The 13,185-nt window shown below is 47.0% G+C and overlaps 1 protein-coding gene across 1 annotated transcript in view; it reads left to right on the top strand.

Annotated features, from left to right (window-relative positions):
• Positions 1-12,129, top strand: part of AK9 (adenylate kinase 9) — a 100,141-nt gene extending 88,012 nt beyond the window's left edge. Inside the window, exons 33-41 of the mRNA XM_058659685.1 lie at positions 85-286; positions 2,470-2,616; positions 2,712-2,932; positions 6,626-6,822; positions 7,621-7,790; positions 8,006-8,104; positions 9,354-9,456; positions 10,993-11,107; positions 11,906-12,129. Coding sequence (XP_058515668.1) covers positions 85-286; positions 2,470-2,616; positions 2,712-2,932; positions 6,626-6,822; positions 7,621-7,790; positions 8,006-8,104; positions 9,354-9,456; positions 10,993-11,107; positions 11,906-12,108 — 1,457 coding nt within the window. The 3' untranslated portion in view covers positions 12,109-12,129. The remainder of the gene's footprint in view (positions 1-84; positions 287-2,469; positions 2,617-2,711; positions 2,933-6,625; positions 6,823-7,620; positions 7,791-8,005; positions 8,105-9,353; positions 9,457-10,992; positions 11,108-11,905) is intronic.
• The last annotated feature ends 1,056 nt before the right edge of the window (positions 12,130-13,185 follow it).

Consider the following 13,185-nt stretch of genomic DNA (forward strand, 5'->3'; position numbering starts at 1 on the left):
GATGTCATTAGCCAGCATCTCACAAGGGAGCGTTTGAGAGGGGAATTTGTGAAACAAAGCGTTGTTATGTCTTGTGTTTTCCAGTGGCCAACAAACTGGCAAGCGAATATGGCTTGAAACGTTTGTCCGTAGGAGACGCGCTGAGGACTGTGCTAAACCACTACCAAGAAACAGAACTAGCACTTATGTTGAACTGGCGTCTTCACAAAGGAATGACGGCGCCAGATGAACTGACCATCCAAGCGCTGGAACTGGCTCTGATGGAAAGCACCTGCAACACTGCAGGGTTCGTGATGAAAGGGTGGGAGGAGAGGACCCAGGGAGTGAAAACGCTTGCGAAACTTCTTCCTAGTGTCTTAAAGCATTGGTCGCTCACTGGCTTGGAAACCCTTGGCAAGGGTGCAGTCCACTCTGACATTCTGTCAAGCTGTCACCTGGCTGCACACTCCCCTGCCCAAGGAGCAGGCAGCCTCAGAGTCCATCCCAGCAGCAACCCCAGAGCTGCCCAAAAGCCTGGAGACCCACCCTGTCCCCTAGGGAGGGATCCTGCAGTGCTTCTGACCGTAATCTTCCCACCCCAACCCCATGAAATAACAGAGGGGCAGGTGTCTGGCCCAGCAGCTCATCTCGGAGTCACTGGGTCCTTACCAATCCCAGCTCTCTGCTAATGAGCACCCTGGGAGGCAACACTGATAGTTCAAGTAGTTGGGTCCCTACCACCTACAGGGAAGGTCCCCATGGGAGCTTCAGCCTGCACTGCCCCAGCTATTGTAGGGCACTGAGGAGTGGACTAGTGGATGAAAGATTCTCTCTCTCTCCTTCCTTCCAAATCAATCAATTAGCTTTCCGAGTCGTGGCGGGAGCAAGGTCCCGGCCGCAGACTTCGGATTTCCTCCAGTCTCAGCTGGACTTCATGGTTCCACGACCCCTTCAGGCTCCTCAATAAAGTGTTCGCACCTCAAAAAAAAAAAAAAAAAAAACAAAAACAAAAAACAAATCAATCAATTAATCCATAACGGAGGAGGAGTGTATTCCTTTGGGCCTGGTCTCTCCCTGGCCTTGCTCTCTGCCCAAGTAGCACTGCCCCTCCATCAGTGTGACTTCTAGAAAGCAGCCACATGCTTGAACTCTCCCTCTCTTGCTAGTCTTATACTTGACCATTGCGCCCCTAGCCCTGGGCACATCCAGGAGGAAATGCCCTTCCAGATGAAAGCAAAAGCCTTGGTCTTGCACATGGTTCACTGACCTAGTTCCTCCCTAAACCCTCCCTCAATCCCATCACCATCCCAAGTCAGTGTCCTTGAAGTTGTTGTATGTTAGAAGCCCCCTTGCCCTTCCTCACTGCCAGCCGTATTCAGGTCCATGAATATTTCTATGACATTGGGCAGGCAGGGCATTAGCTGTTTGCCCCAGAAAGGCACTGGGACTCACCCAGAAGGAGTTGCTGCTACAGATTGTTGAGCTCTGCATAGCAGAGATGTTCACCGAGACAGTTGCAGTAGACCCACCTTAACTCAGAGTGACTGCTCACCCACTCTGAGTTATGCTCATCCCCAGAACCAGGAAGTTGAGCTGCTCTTGCCTCCTCCAGTAAGCTAGCCTACCCATGCCCACTCACAGTCACCTCCACCATGGAATTTAGACCTCAAGACAGTCAGGGAGCGCTGGGCAAGGTGAGGTGGCCCACACCAAACCATATCGGTGACCAAGGCCCAGTGGTCCCAGATTGCTCCCACCTAGCCATAGGACTTCATGCACTTCAGCCTCTAGCCCTGCCTCTCAGCTTGACAGCCAGGGTCTCACTCTCCCCCTGGCTGCAGCGCTTCGACCCACCCCAGGGCCATGCATGCTGGGTCTGAAGTGGAATAGCCAGGACACAAACGGGGGCCCATATAGGCTGCTGGTGCTGCAGGCAGAAACTGAGTCTACTACACTATGGCATCAGCAGCTGTGGAATGTGGAATTCTCACTTTTATCTTTAAAATGTATGTATTTTGGGCCCGGCGTAGCCGTTGCGCTCACTTGGGGAGTGAACCATCAGATGGAAGATCTTCCTCTCTGACTCTCCTCCTCTCTGTGTATCCGCCTTTCAACAAAAACAAAAACAAATCTTTCAAATAAAAAAAATTGTTTTAAAAAATGTATGTATTTTGCTTGCTTGAAAGGCAGAGAGACCAAAAAAAGAGTATGTTCCCACATGCTAGATCACTCCTCAAATGATACTTTCCCCTACAAAGAGCCAACATTAGGCCAGGCTGAAGTTAGGTCTTCCACAGGGGTGACAGGGACCCCAGTCCCTGAGCCATCACGTGCTGCCTTCCAGGGTATGCACTGGCAGGAGGCTGGAGTGGGGAAGGGAGCCCGGTTCCCAGACCTCCCAGTGTGGGATGGGCGTGTCCCACACAGCATCTTAACTGCTGCATCAAGCATGCGCCCTAGAAGTGCTCTTCTCACCATTGTCTCTCTCAGTGTTGTCATCGATGGATACCCTGTGACTACGTATCAGATGACTCTCTTGGAAGCCAGGTCAATCATTCCCATGATCATCTTCGAGTTGGATGTGCCTTCCAAGGAGATTTTCAAAAGGTTGATCCTGGCTAAGAAAAATGAGCAGAGGTAATATACACAGTGAGGAAAAAAAAACGAACTTTTAATTAGTGAGGAAAAAAATGTTTTAACAGCCTTTTCTATTCCTTTTGTTTCCCTGTTAGCTTCCCATTGCCCTTGCACAATAGCACACAAATTACAGCTGTCAAAAATGCAAAGTACCGCAAAAATATCGCTGGAATTCGGCAGTATTACCAAGAGCAGCATCAGAACTGGTATGTGATCGACGGCTTTCACAGCAAATGGTGGGTGTGGAATGAAGTCATGAAGAATGTCCGGATGGTGAACAATTACATGCAAACATACCTGGAAAGAATAAAAGAAGGTAAAAAAAATCACAAAAATTTTAAAAGGTAGAGCAAAATATGAGCTTGAAGTCCAAATGTGTCTAACTCATGTTCCTGTAATTCATTCCATTTCCACATTTGTCCCAATGATCTTAACTGATATTTTTGAAAAGTAAAGTGCTATTCAATTACTCCGGTGCCATGCTCTGAGCATGCTGTATTCCCCTAAAACTGTTATGTTGAAACCAAATCCCCAGTGCAGTAGTGTTAAGACATGGGGGGTTTTATGGGTGACTAGGGGTGACTATGCCAGGAGAGTTGTGCTGTTTTGAAATGGATTAGTGCTGTCAGGAAAAGAGACTATGGCAGGTTGCAGCAGGAAAGTGCACCCTCCACCGTGCAGTGTGCCAGCCTTCTCAGCAGCTGGGGAAGCCGCCAGGGTGCCGCACAGGAGCCTGGATGGGCACCACAGCACCCTGCACATTATGCCAGGGCCAGGCCTTGTCCTCAGCTGCTTTAACCCAACCCACATCTGCACTGTTCTCTGCTTCCACTCCGCCTGATCGCCTAGGCTGCATCTGACAGATTTCTAATTGAGTTTTGGGGTGTGTGTGTGTGTGTGTGTGTGTGTGTGTGTGTGTGTGTGTTTTCTTTTGGTATGCTATTCAAGCCATGCTTCCCTGTCAGGATCCAAGCTTTAATTCTACCAGGTGAGTCCGTGCAAGGCTAGAGCTGGAAAATGAGATTCCTCGTTATTCTGCCATGTTGCAGAATAAGACGTGAACACCGTCAGATGTGGTTAAGGATACGCCAAGACTTTGAAAAAGATATTTAAGTGTATTTCATGACTTGAAGTCACACAACTCTAAATGACTAAAGCTGTGATTTAAATCACTAAACCTGCTTAAGATTGGTGAAGTTCAGCATAGTAGAGCGAAAGTATAACATCAGAATATACAAAATGATAGTACCATAGAGGATGGTATTAGGACATTATAAATTATGATAGTATCTACTTTACAATAGTATGCTATATTACTGTATTTTAGAGGAACAATGCCATAGACTGTAACACCATCCTGTTGTTGTTATTACAGTGGAGTAATATTTTAAAATTTTTTTTTTACTTATTTGCAAGGAAGAGTTACAGAGACAGAAAAGAGGAAGAGAGAGGTCTCCCATCTACTGGTTCACTCTAAAATAACCATGATGACCAAGGCTGAGCCAGGCTAATGCTCAGAGCCAGGAGCTCCATCTGGGTCTCCCATGTGGATGGCAGGGGCTCTAGCACGTGGGTCATCTTCCACTGTCTTCCCAGGTGCATTAGCAGGGAGTTGGATCGGAAGTGGAGCAACTGGGTCTCAAGCACATACCCACGTGGAATCCTGGCACTGCAGGCCATGGCTTAACCTACTATATAACAATACTGACCCCCTGGGGTAATATATTTTTTTTTTTTGTAGGAAAGGAGTATTAGTGCTCCTTAGCCTTCTCTGTGTCGTAAACAACAAATACAATACTAGCTATCCATTGGTGCACAGCAACAACCCAAAACTTAGCAACCTAAAACAACAGAGAAGGGAGAGAGAGCAGGAATCAGATACAGCTTAGTTGGGGGACTCTCTCAAGGCCACAGTCAGACTCTCTCACAAGCTTACCAACCAAGGTGTCAGCCAGGGTGATGGTCTCTTCTGAAAACCCACCTTGGAACAAACCTGTCCCCAGGCTCACTCATGTTAACAAGCCTCAGTTCCCCCAGGACTGCTGGACTGGGTCTCTTGGGTCCTTGCCAGCTGTTGCCAACATAGCAGCCAGTTCAACAGAAGAATAAGCTGAAAAGACAACCAACAGAAGTTATAGCCTCTTGTCATTGTTCCTGTACCCTTGGGCTACTCTAACACACAAACTGGGTGGCTCAATCAACAGCAAATTGTTTGTGTCATCCCGCAACTGCAAAGGCTGGAGAAGCAAAACCAGGGTGCTGGTAGGGCATGCTCCCACTGGAGATGCAGTGTGAGCAGCGGAATCTGTGCCCCCCACCTACACCTTTCTCCTGGGGCCCAGTGTTGCCAGCAACCCCTGGTGCTCCTGGTTTGTGTAGGTGTCTCTCCCATCTCTGCCACTGAACTCATGTCATTTCTCTATGTGTCTGTCAGTCTCCAAGTCTTCACACATCATTCTCTGAGTCTGTCTGGCCCTATGTGCAATCCAGGTCACTTTGTGGGCATTAGGGGTAGGGGGGAATTATCAACATATCTTTTGGGGAGACATGATTCAGCCTATTACAGCAAACTAATCATAGAAGTGACATCAGCATGCCTCAACAGGCTAATCTTCCACCTGTAAGTGACAGAATCCCACATGGCTGCAAGTTTGTGCCCTGGCTGCCTTACTTCCCATCCAGCTCCCTGATTGTGACCTGGAAAGGCAACAGATGATGGGTCAAAGCTTTGGGCCCCTGCATCCATCTGGGAGACCCAGGAGAAGCTCCTAGCCCCTTGCTTCAGATAGGCTCAGCTATGGCCATTGCAGCCATTTAAGGAGTGAACCAGGGGATGGAAGATCTTTCCCTCTCTGTTTTTCTTTGTCTCTCTCTCTGTAACTCTGCCTTTCAAATAAATAAATAATAAATATTTTTTTAAAAAGAAGTGGCATCTCTTCTATATCTTTCTATATCTTACATTCTATATCGTACTTATTTTTTAAGTAAACCTTTCTATATCACTCTTTCTATATCTTACTTATTAATAGTGAATTACTATGTCCAGCCCACACACCATGAGGCCAAGCAGTTCACATGCTAGCTAAGACACTGCACACCGCATCGGAGAACATGGCTTCCATGTCTGAGTGCAGCTTCCTGCTGACCCGGGGAGGCAATGGGGATGGATCAAGTACTCAGGCCTCTGTCTCCCACTTGGCAGACCTGGGATTGAGCTGCCAGATCCCAGCTTTGGCCAGGCTCACCTCTGGCCATCGTGGGCATTTGGGAAGTGAACCAGTAAGTGGGAGCTATCTCTCTCTCTTTCTCTCACTCTCTCTCTCTTTCTCTCTCTCTCTCTTCCCTCTCACTTGCTCACTCTTTCTCTGTGCCTTTCAAATACATTAAAATTTAAAAATACATTTCAATGCAAAAATTTTGCAATCCATTCAGTGTTTTTCATAAAATGTGTTTTCCATGAACTCTATGAAGACTCCTTATATGTATGTACATATGCATTCTTGTTAATATACATATTCAGTTACATATATGTATTTATGCAAATATTATTATAGCAAATACATATGCCAAGAATTAAAACAACCCAAACACTTATCCATAGATTAAAGGCTGAGTGAGCTATATGCATACAGTGGAATACAGGGCACAGTTGCATAAACTGATATGACCAGATGTCAATAATACTAAATAACTGATCAAAGTAAGTTGCAGAAGAAAGTTTGTAGTACAGTGGCAAAAGCCTATTCACATGCAGTCTCTGTATGCAAATATACAGAAAAAGGCCAAAAAGGACACCCACCCACCAGCGCTCACCTCTCAGGAGGATTGTTCGACTGAGAGGAAGCGGGTGTGGATTGTACCTCTACTTTGTATTCTACTGTTTGGAACTTTCCAGTGAATATGGATTTATATAGTACTGCTCCATTGTTAACTTTTAAAATTATAATGTTTTTCTGAAAAGAAAAAAAGAAAAAGAAAAGCCCTAATCCCAGTCATCTGTTACTAACAGGAAAAGCCGCCTGTATTGATAAGTTATGTATCACACCTCAAGACCTGCTCTCCCGCCTCGGGGAGTTTGGGCAGTTCTGCCCCGTCAGCCTGGCTGAAGCCAATGAACTGTATGACTGCTCACTGAACGACTCCCTGGAACTTGTGGCAGAGTTCCGGGGCCACTATTATAAAATGCATTCTCAGGAAAAGCTACAGGTATGTTTGTTCCCAATTCCAAATGTGTGCTAATCCTGCAATTTGTCCAATAGGAAAGAATGGGCACAGCTAGGAAATGCCCTGAAAATCAAGGCTGAGAGCCCTCCAGTTGGCCTGTGATTATTTAGAAACACAAAATGAGCCATCAGTGATGGCTCATGCATCTGGGCTAGCCCAACAGGTGGACTAGCCAGCCGTGGGTGCCCTTAGTGGAGTGGGCACTGAGCATGAAGGATTCTGCCCAAGGGTGGGCATCCAAGGGATTCGGTTCCAGAGGCTGCGGAGAGAATGTTAAAAGCATCCTCAGACAATTGGAGCTGACAGAGGCCTCTATGCCTTCAAGTTCCCATCGCTACAATTCCCAGGATATCTGTACAGCCATCCTTTGGTGTCCAGGAGAGTCCCAGATAGCAAAATCTGGGAACGTTCATTCAGCTACCTTATAAGACAGCCTTGTGTGTGCACATCATCTGTTCACATCCTTCTTAATACTTCAGACCATCTCCAGGTTACTCAGAATGGCTTATACAACCCCGATGCAATGAGAATAGCATTTTTTCCCAGTAGTTTCTGATCTTCTGCAGTTGGTCTAATCTGCAGGTGCAGAACCTGCAGACACACAGGGCTGAGTGTGCTGTTAACGCCCGAGATTTGATGGCATATAGTAAAGCAACACGTATTTGGCACAGCAGTGAAAGCTCAGCTTGCCTGGGGTTTCAGTCCCATTCCACTTCCCACTCCAGCTCCCTGCGAATGCACACGCAGGTAAGATGGCCACCATCTTTTTTTTTAATATAGAAATTCTTGACGAACCCCGAATTGTACGTGCCTCCCTTAGCGCCGCATCCCCTCCCATCGGCGGACATGATCCCCAAAAGGCTGACCCTGCACGAGCTGAAGCGCCGGTTCCCCAAGTGTGCTGAGCTCCAGGGCTACTGTCCAGTGACCTACCAGGACGGAAAACAGAGGCAGGTGCTCGCCCGGGGTGCAGGTGGGGGCGGGGGCGTCTAGCATGGCCTCCCTGAGGAAATGCCACCGTAGTTTCCTTGGCTGAAACAGGGGCAGGGGAAACCACCTGCTGCTTCCTTGAGCTGCCTGTGTGGGAACCTGACACTCTTTGCACAGTAATACTGCTTTCCAGGAAGGTGGCTCTTTTGTTTTTTGTTTGTTTGGGATCTTACAGATATGAAGCGCTGGTTCCTGGCAACATCAACCATGCAGTGGAATACCGTGATCGCATCTATATTTTTGAGACTAAAGAAAAGCTTGAGAAATTTCTGAGGTGAGCTCGTTGGATTGCCCAGGTGCTTACTGAAGGGGGAGCTCCTGTGGTCCCTTACTGGGGACTGGGGAGGGGAGGAAGATCCATGCGAGATGATGATGACGACCACGATAAGTTTAGGCCCCCTACATCCTAAAGCTTCGGCCCCAGAGGAAGACTTTTTTTTTTTTTTTTAACTTCATTAATTACATTGTATTATGTGACACAGTTACATAGATACTTGGGTTCTCCCACCCCTCCCCAGACTTTTAAGTTGGAGAGTGACATAGGGTGGAGAGCTGCGGGGGATCCTGGCAAAGGAAAACCGCACCAGCATGATGGAAGTGGCAGGACTAGTCCCAGAGAAGCAACGAGAAATGGGCTAGATGCAGGTGTAGGGCAGAGAGTCCTGCAGGATGACCCAACTACAGGAAACTCATGCCCCGCTGGACACAGAGTCAGGGGAGAGAGGAGGGCAAGGGGCGAGTCAGGACTGCTGTTGGAGTTGATGCAGAGAGCCGTGTGAGGACACGTTGGATCCCATCGGGGTCTACAGTGAACTTCCCCACTGGAGTATTGGCAGCAGGCTGGAGGCTGGTTGGAGTAATCCTGCCGCAAACCACACCCCCGGTTTTTGAGCTGATCTGTAGCCCTGGGCTCAAGCCCTGAGAAACGCTCAATACACCAAAGTTGGAAGAGCCAACAGGGAAGACTGCAAGGGGAAATTTAAAACTATATGGAGAGTAAGGCTGGCCATGGATTAGAGAGGAAGGCTCCAGGTAGGTGCCTGCAGCCAGCAAGCGTAGCTGCTGCCTAGGGGTCAAGCAAGACCAGGACTGTAAAAGTGTGAAGGTGAGGTTGTGGCAGGCTACTTGGTGATCTCAACATGAATGAGTGCGCAGAGTGAGGCGAGGAGGTGGAAATCCTGGTGCAGAGTGAGGCGAGGAGGTGGAAGTCCTATCTGTAGTCCAGAGGGTACAGTCACAGATGCCTACAGCAGCTGGCAGTGAAGAACCTAGAAAAACAGGTGTATAGCATAGCACCTGCCCAGGTCATGGAGGGGGCTACTTAGAGAGTCAGCAGAAGTTTGAAGAGAATATAGAAACTTTGACTATAGTTGCTGTGAAAAGCCAGACAACTGAGAGCAAGTGAGCAGGATTGGAGGACTTTCACTTGCATCATTTCCTGGGGTGGAGGGAAACAGGTGGTGAACTTGGCCTTCCCCTTGTCTCCGGTGTGGGTACCCGTGCCACAAGCTTTGTATCCTCAGGTCACCACAGAGATACTGGGACCAGAAGCTTCCACACAAGCTGCCCCCGCTGAAGCAACCCATCTCGCTCACCAGCCTCCCTCTGCCAGGATACCTGGAACAGGTGCTGTTGCTGGGTTGTCCCTGATGCCCATTCAAAATGCACCTTGCTCCCTTCTCTTTCAAAACAGGTTTTTTGTTTTTGTTTTTTGTTTTGCTTTAGCAATGATGCAATTTAAGGCAGCATTTTTTTTTTTATTTCTAAGCTGCCAATCCACTCTTCCCTTCTTTGGGTCTGAAAACAAAATATGTAGCAAGCCCTTACTTCCGTAACTCATTCCCAAATAGAGCTGCACTCGCAAGACAAGGGAGGAGATCATCCTTACCTTGGACCTGGCTATGTGGTGTGGTCTTTACTTTGGAAAGTGTGTGTCTGTAGAACTTTCTCGTGATCTGAACAATGCAGGTTGAGTTGGAGGACCGTGCTCTGCACACACATTGAGTTGCAATGCCAGGTCAAGTGAACCCCAGGGCTGAGCATGCTCTGCAAATCCCCCATGAAGCAACTTACTCATTTACCCAAACAGAACTTTTTTTTTCTAAATAGGCTTCCCAATAAAGCCAACTACTGTTTTTAAAGCTAATTTTTCTTTTTTTTTTTTTAAGATTTATTATTATTGGAAAGCCAGATATACACAGAGGAGGAGAGACAGAAAGGAAGATCTTCCATCTGATGTTTCACTCCCCAAGTGAGCCGCAACGGCTGGTGCGTGCCGATCCGAAGCCGGGAACCAGGAACCTCTTCCGGGTCTCCCACACGGGTGCAGGGTCCCAATGCATTGGGCCGTCCTCGACTGCTTTCCCAGGCCACAAGCAGGGAGCTGGATGGGAATTGGAGCTGCCGGGATTAGAACCGGCACCCATATGGGATCCCGGGGCTTTCAAGGCGAGGACTTTAGCCGCTAGGCCACGCCGCCGGGCCCAATTTTTTTTTATTTTTTAAATAATTCTACAAAATCAATGTCTAAGGTCCAATGGCATACCATATTCACAAAACCTGAACCACATTGTCTTTTTTAGCTTACCTAGAAAGTGAGCCCCCATCTGATTTAACATCAAAATGCCAGGTGCAGCTCACCCAGAGGAGGCCACAGAATTACACAGCACAGAATTACACAGGGGAGGAGAGGGGTGGAGAGGATGCTTCTAGCTTCTTTTCAGTTCCAGAATTCTCATTACCTTCCTGACCACCAAGTTCAAGCCCACTGACGGTGTAGGGGCAATCCAGCCAGTTCTGGGAAAGGAAGCAGAACTGGGCCAAAGCAGTTCGCAGCCAGCAGAACTGGGCCAAAGCAGTTCGCAGCCTGAATCCCCGGCTCCCCTCCCTCCTTCTCTGGTTGCTATGAAGCATGGCCCCAGTGAAAGGAATGAAGAGGCTTTTGTGATAAAGCACAGGCCGGTACCCACCCACCCCACCCCAGCACTGAGCCAATGTAGAATTTCCAGGATTCCCAATCAAATGCAGCTTATGTTTCCTTCCTGTTGGCTAAGTGTCACCTAACCATCTTCAGAAGGCTCATTCCCAAGCTCAGAGCCTTTCACTCTGCACCAAGAAACTAAGCGCAAATACTCACATGATTCAAATGGCTCCCTCCTGTAGGGCATCGCAACGTCTCTAATTAAAGCAATGAATGCAGCAGGGTGCTTAAAGCCCAAGTTCCCCTTCTTAAGTGTAAGGAGATCCGCACTGCTCTACATAGCATTTCATCTTAAAGGTATGTCCTTTTTTTAAAGATTGATTTATGTGAAAGTAAAAGGCTTAGTTACATTGAGAGAAAGTGATTGTGTGGGGGGAGGCGGGGAGAGGAGGGGTCCTTCCATATGCTGATCACTTCCCAAATGCCCACAGTAGCCACGGCTGGAGGACAAACATAGCAAGCACTTGAGCCATCTTCCACTGCTTTCCCAGGCTCATTAGCAGAAAGCTGGTGGCTTAACCCCCGTGTGACAACACCACCCCTGTTGTATATTTTTATTGATGTGCTACTCAGAATTAATTCCATTCACTGTAGCATGCAAAAAAATAAACAAAGGTTTATTAAAATGTCAGTATTTTTAAAATTGCATGGATTTCACACATTTTTAAAAGTTACTCTTTTAATAACATTTCCCAAAAATTTCACAAAGTGTGTGACTATACGTTTTTCATGGACTCTTTGAAGAACTTTCAAATATTAAAAGGATTGTCAAGTTGGGGTGGTTGGTTGGTTGGAGTGTGTATGTACATATTGGTAGAAAATGCAGCAGAATATGGGGCTAGCCTTTTTAACAAAAACATCAAAAGTTCTAGCTTTAAAAGCAGAACTGTGAGCAAAAGATCAATTCTGGATTATCCATGCTAAAGAAAAAGGTGAATACCAGCAGTTATGACCCAAATGAGAATAATCCCCACATCTAGGAATCTGGATACATTATCAGCCAGAGCTGTCTGGTTCAGCCACACAGCCAGCCCCCTGCCTCTCCCAGGTCCACCAGCCTAACAGTAGGCAGTCACACTTCTCTGTTTCCTACAGCCTTTAACCCCAAAGGGTCTGAATACACAAGAAAGAAATACAAGAAGAAAATGGAACAGTTTATAGAAAGATGTGAACTCATCACATACTTGGGTGCCAAGATGACCAAAAAATACAAGGAACCGCAGTTCAGAGCCGTCGACTTTGATTACAAATTGCAGACTTTCCTCTCACTCAGAAATATAGACCCTGTGAACGAATAGTTGATTACAACCCGGATCCCAAGAGTGGTCGCAAAATGCTGGAAGAGGGTGGGTGGGCAGGTACCATGCAAATCTGGGCTGTTCTAAAAGTGCTTTTCCCTCTGGAGGAGCGATGCGCCCTACTGGCCACAAGTCACAGGTCTCCTAACCTGCAAGGAGGACTTTTGTTTTGTTTAGGTTTTCATACTGTTATAAAGTTTCCTGCACTTCACCTAAACTGTAATGCTCTAACGAAGCAGTCATTGCATTTAGAATGCCATCAAGGACATTTAAATAAGTTGTGTAATAAATCTACTGTTTGTTTTCCTTTCTAACATTGTCAGTAGAAAAGTCCATCTCTGTTGCAGAAAATGACTCACTAGGAGCGGAAAAGCTTTTAGAAGCCAGTCTAACATGGATATGAATGTAGCTGAAACACTAAGCTTTCTACATAAGGAATTATTTGGGAGCTTTATGAACATAAACCACTCCTGTTGTCTCAACAGAATAAATGTGCATTGTTACAACTATCTGACTGCCTCTTTTTATATTTTGAGCATTTCCTGAAACATGCTCTAACTTGCTAGCATGTTATTAGAAATCACCTGCCACTTTATAAGGGTGAACTTTATGTTTAAAGAATTATGTATTAACTTATTTTATTGGAAAGGTGAATTTACAGGGAGAAGGAGAGGAAAAGATCTTCCATCTGATGGTTGATTCCCTAAATGGCTACAGCAGCCAGAGCTGAACCTATCCGAAGCTGGGAGCCAGGAGCTTTCTCCGGGTCTCCCACATATATATACAATATACAGCTGGCATGGTGACATAGCACACCTCCACCTTATGATGCCAACATCCCACACAGATGCCGGTTTGTGTCCTGGCTGCTCCACTTCCCATCTAGCTCCTTGCTTGTGGCCTGGGAAAGCAGTGGAGGATGACCCAAAGCCTTGGTACCCTGCATGTGTGTGGGAGACCCAGAAGAAGCTCCAGGCTCCTGGCTTCAAATTGCCTCAGCTCCAGAGATTGTGGCCAAATGGGGAGTGAACCAGCAGTTAGAAACTCTTTCTCTCTGCAGATCTGCCTAATAGAGAT

Source organism: Ochotona princeps, chromosome 1 (genome assembly GCF_030435755.1).
Source record: "Ochotona princeps isolate mOchPri1 chromosome 1, mOchPri1.hap1, whole genome shotgun sequence".
NCBI lineage: Eukaryota > Metazoa > Chordata > Mammalia > Lagomorpha > Ochotonidae > Ochotona > Ochotona princeps.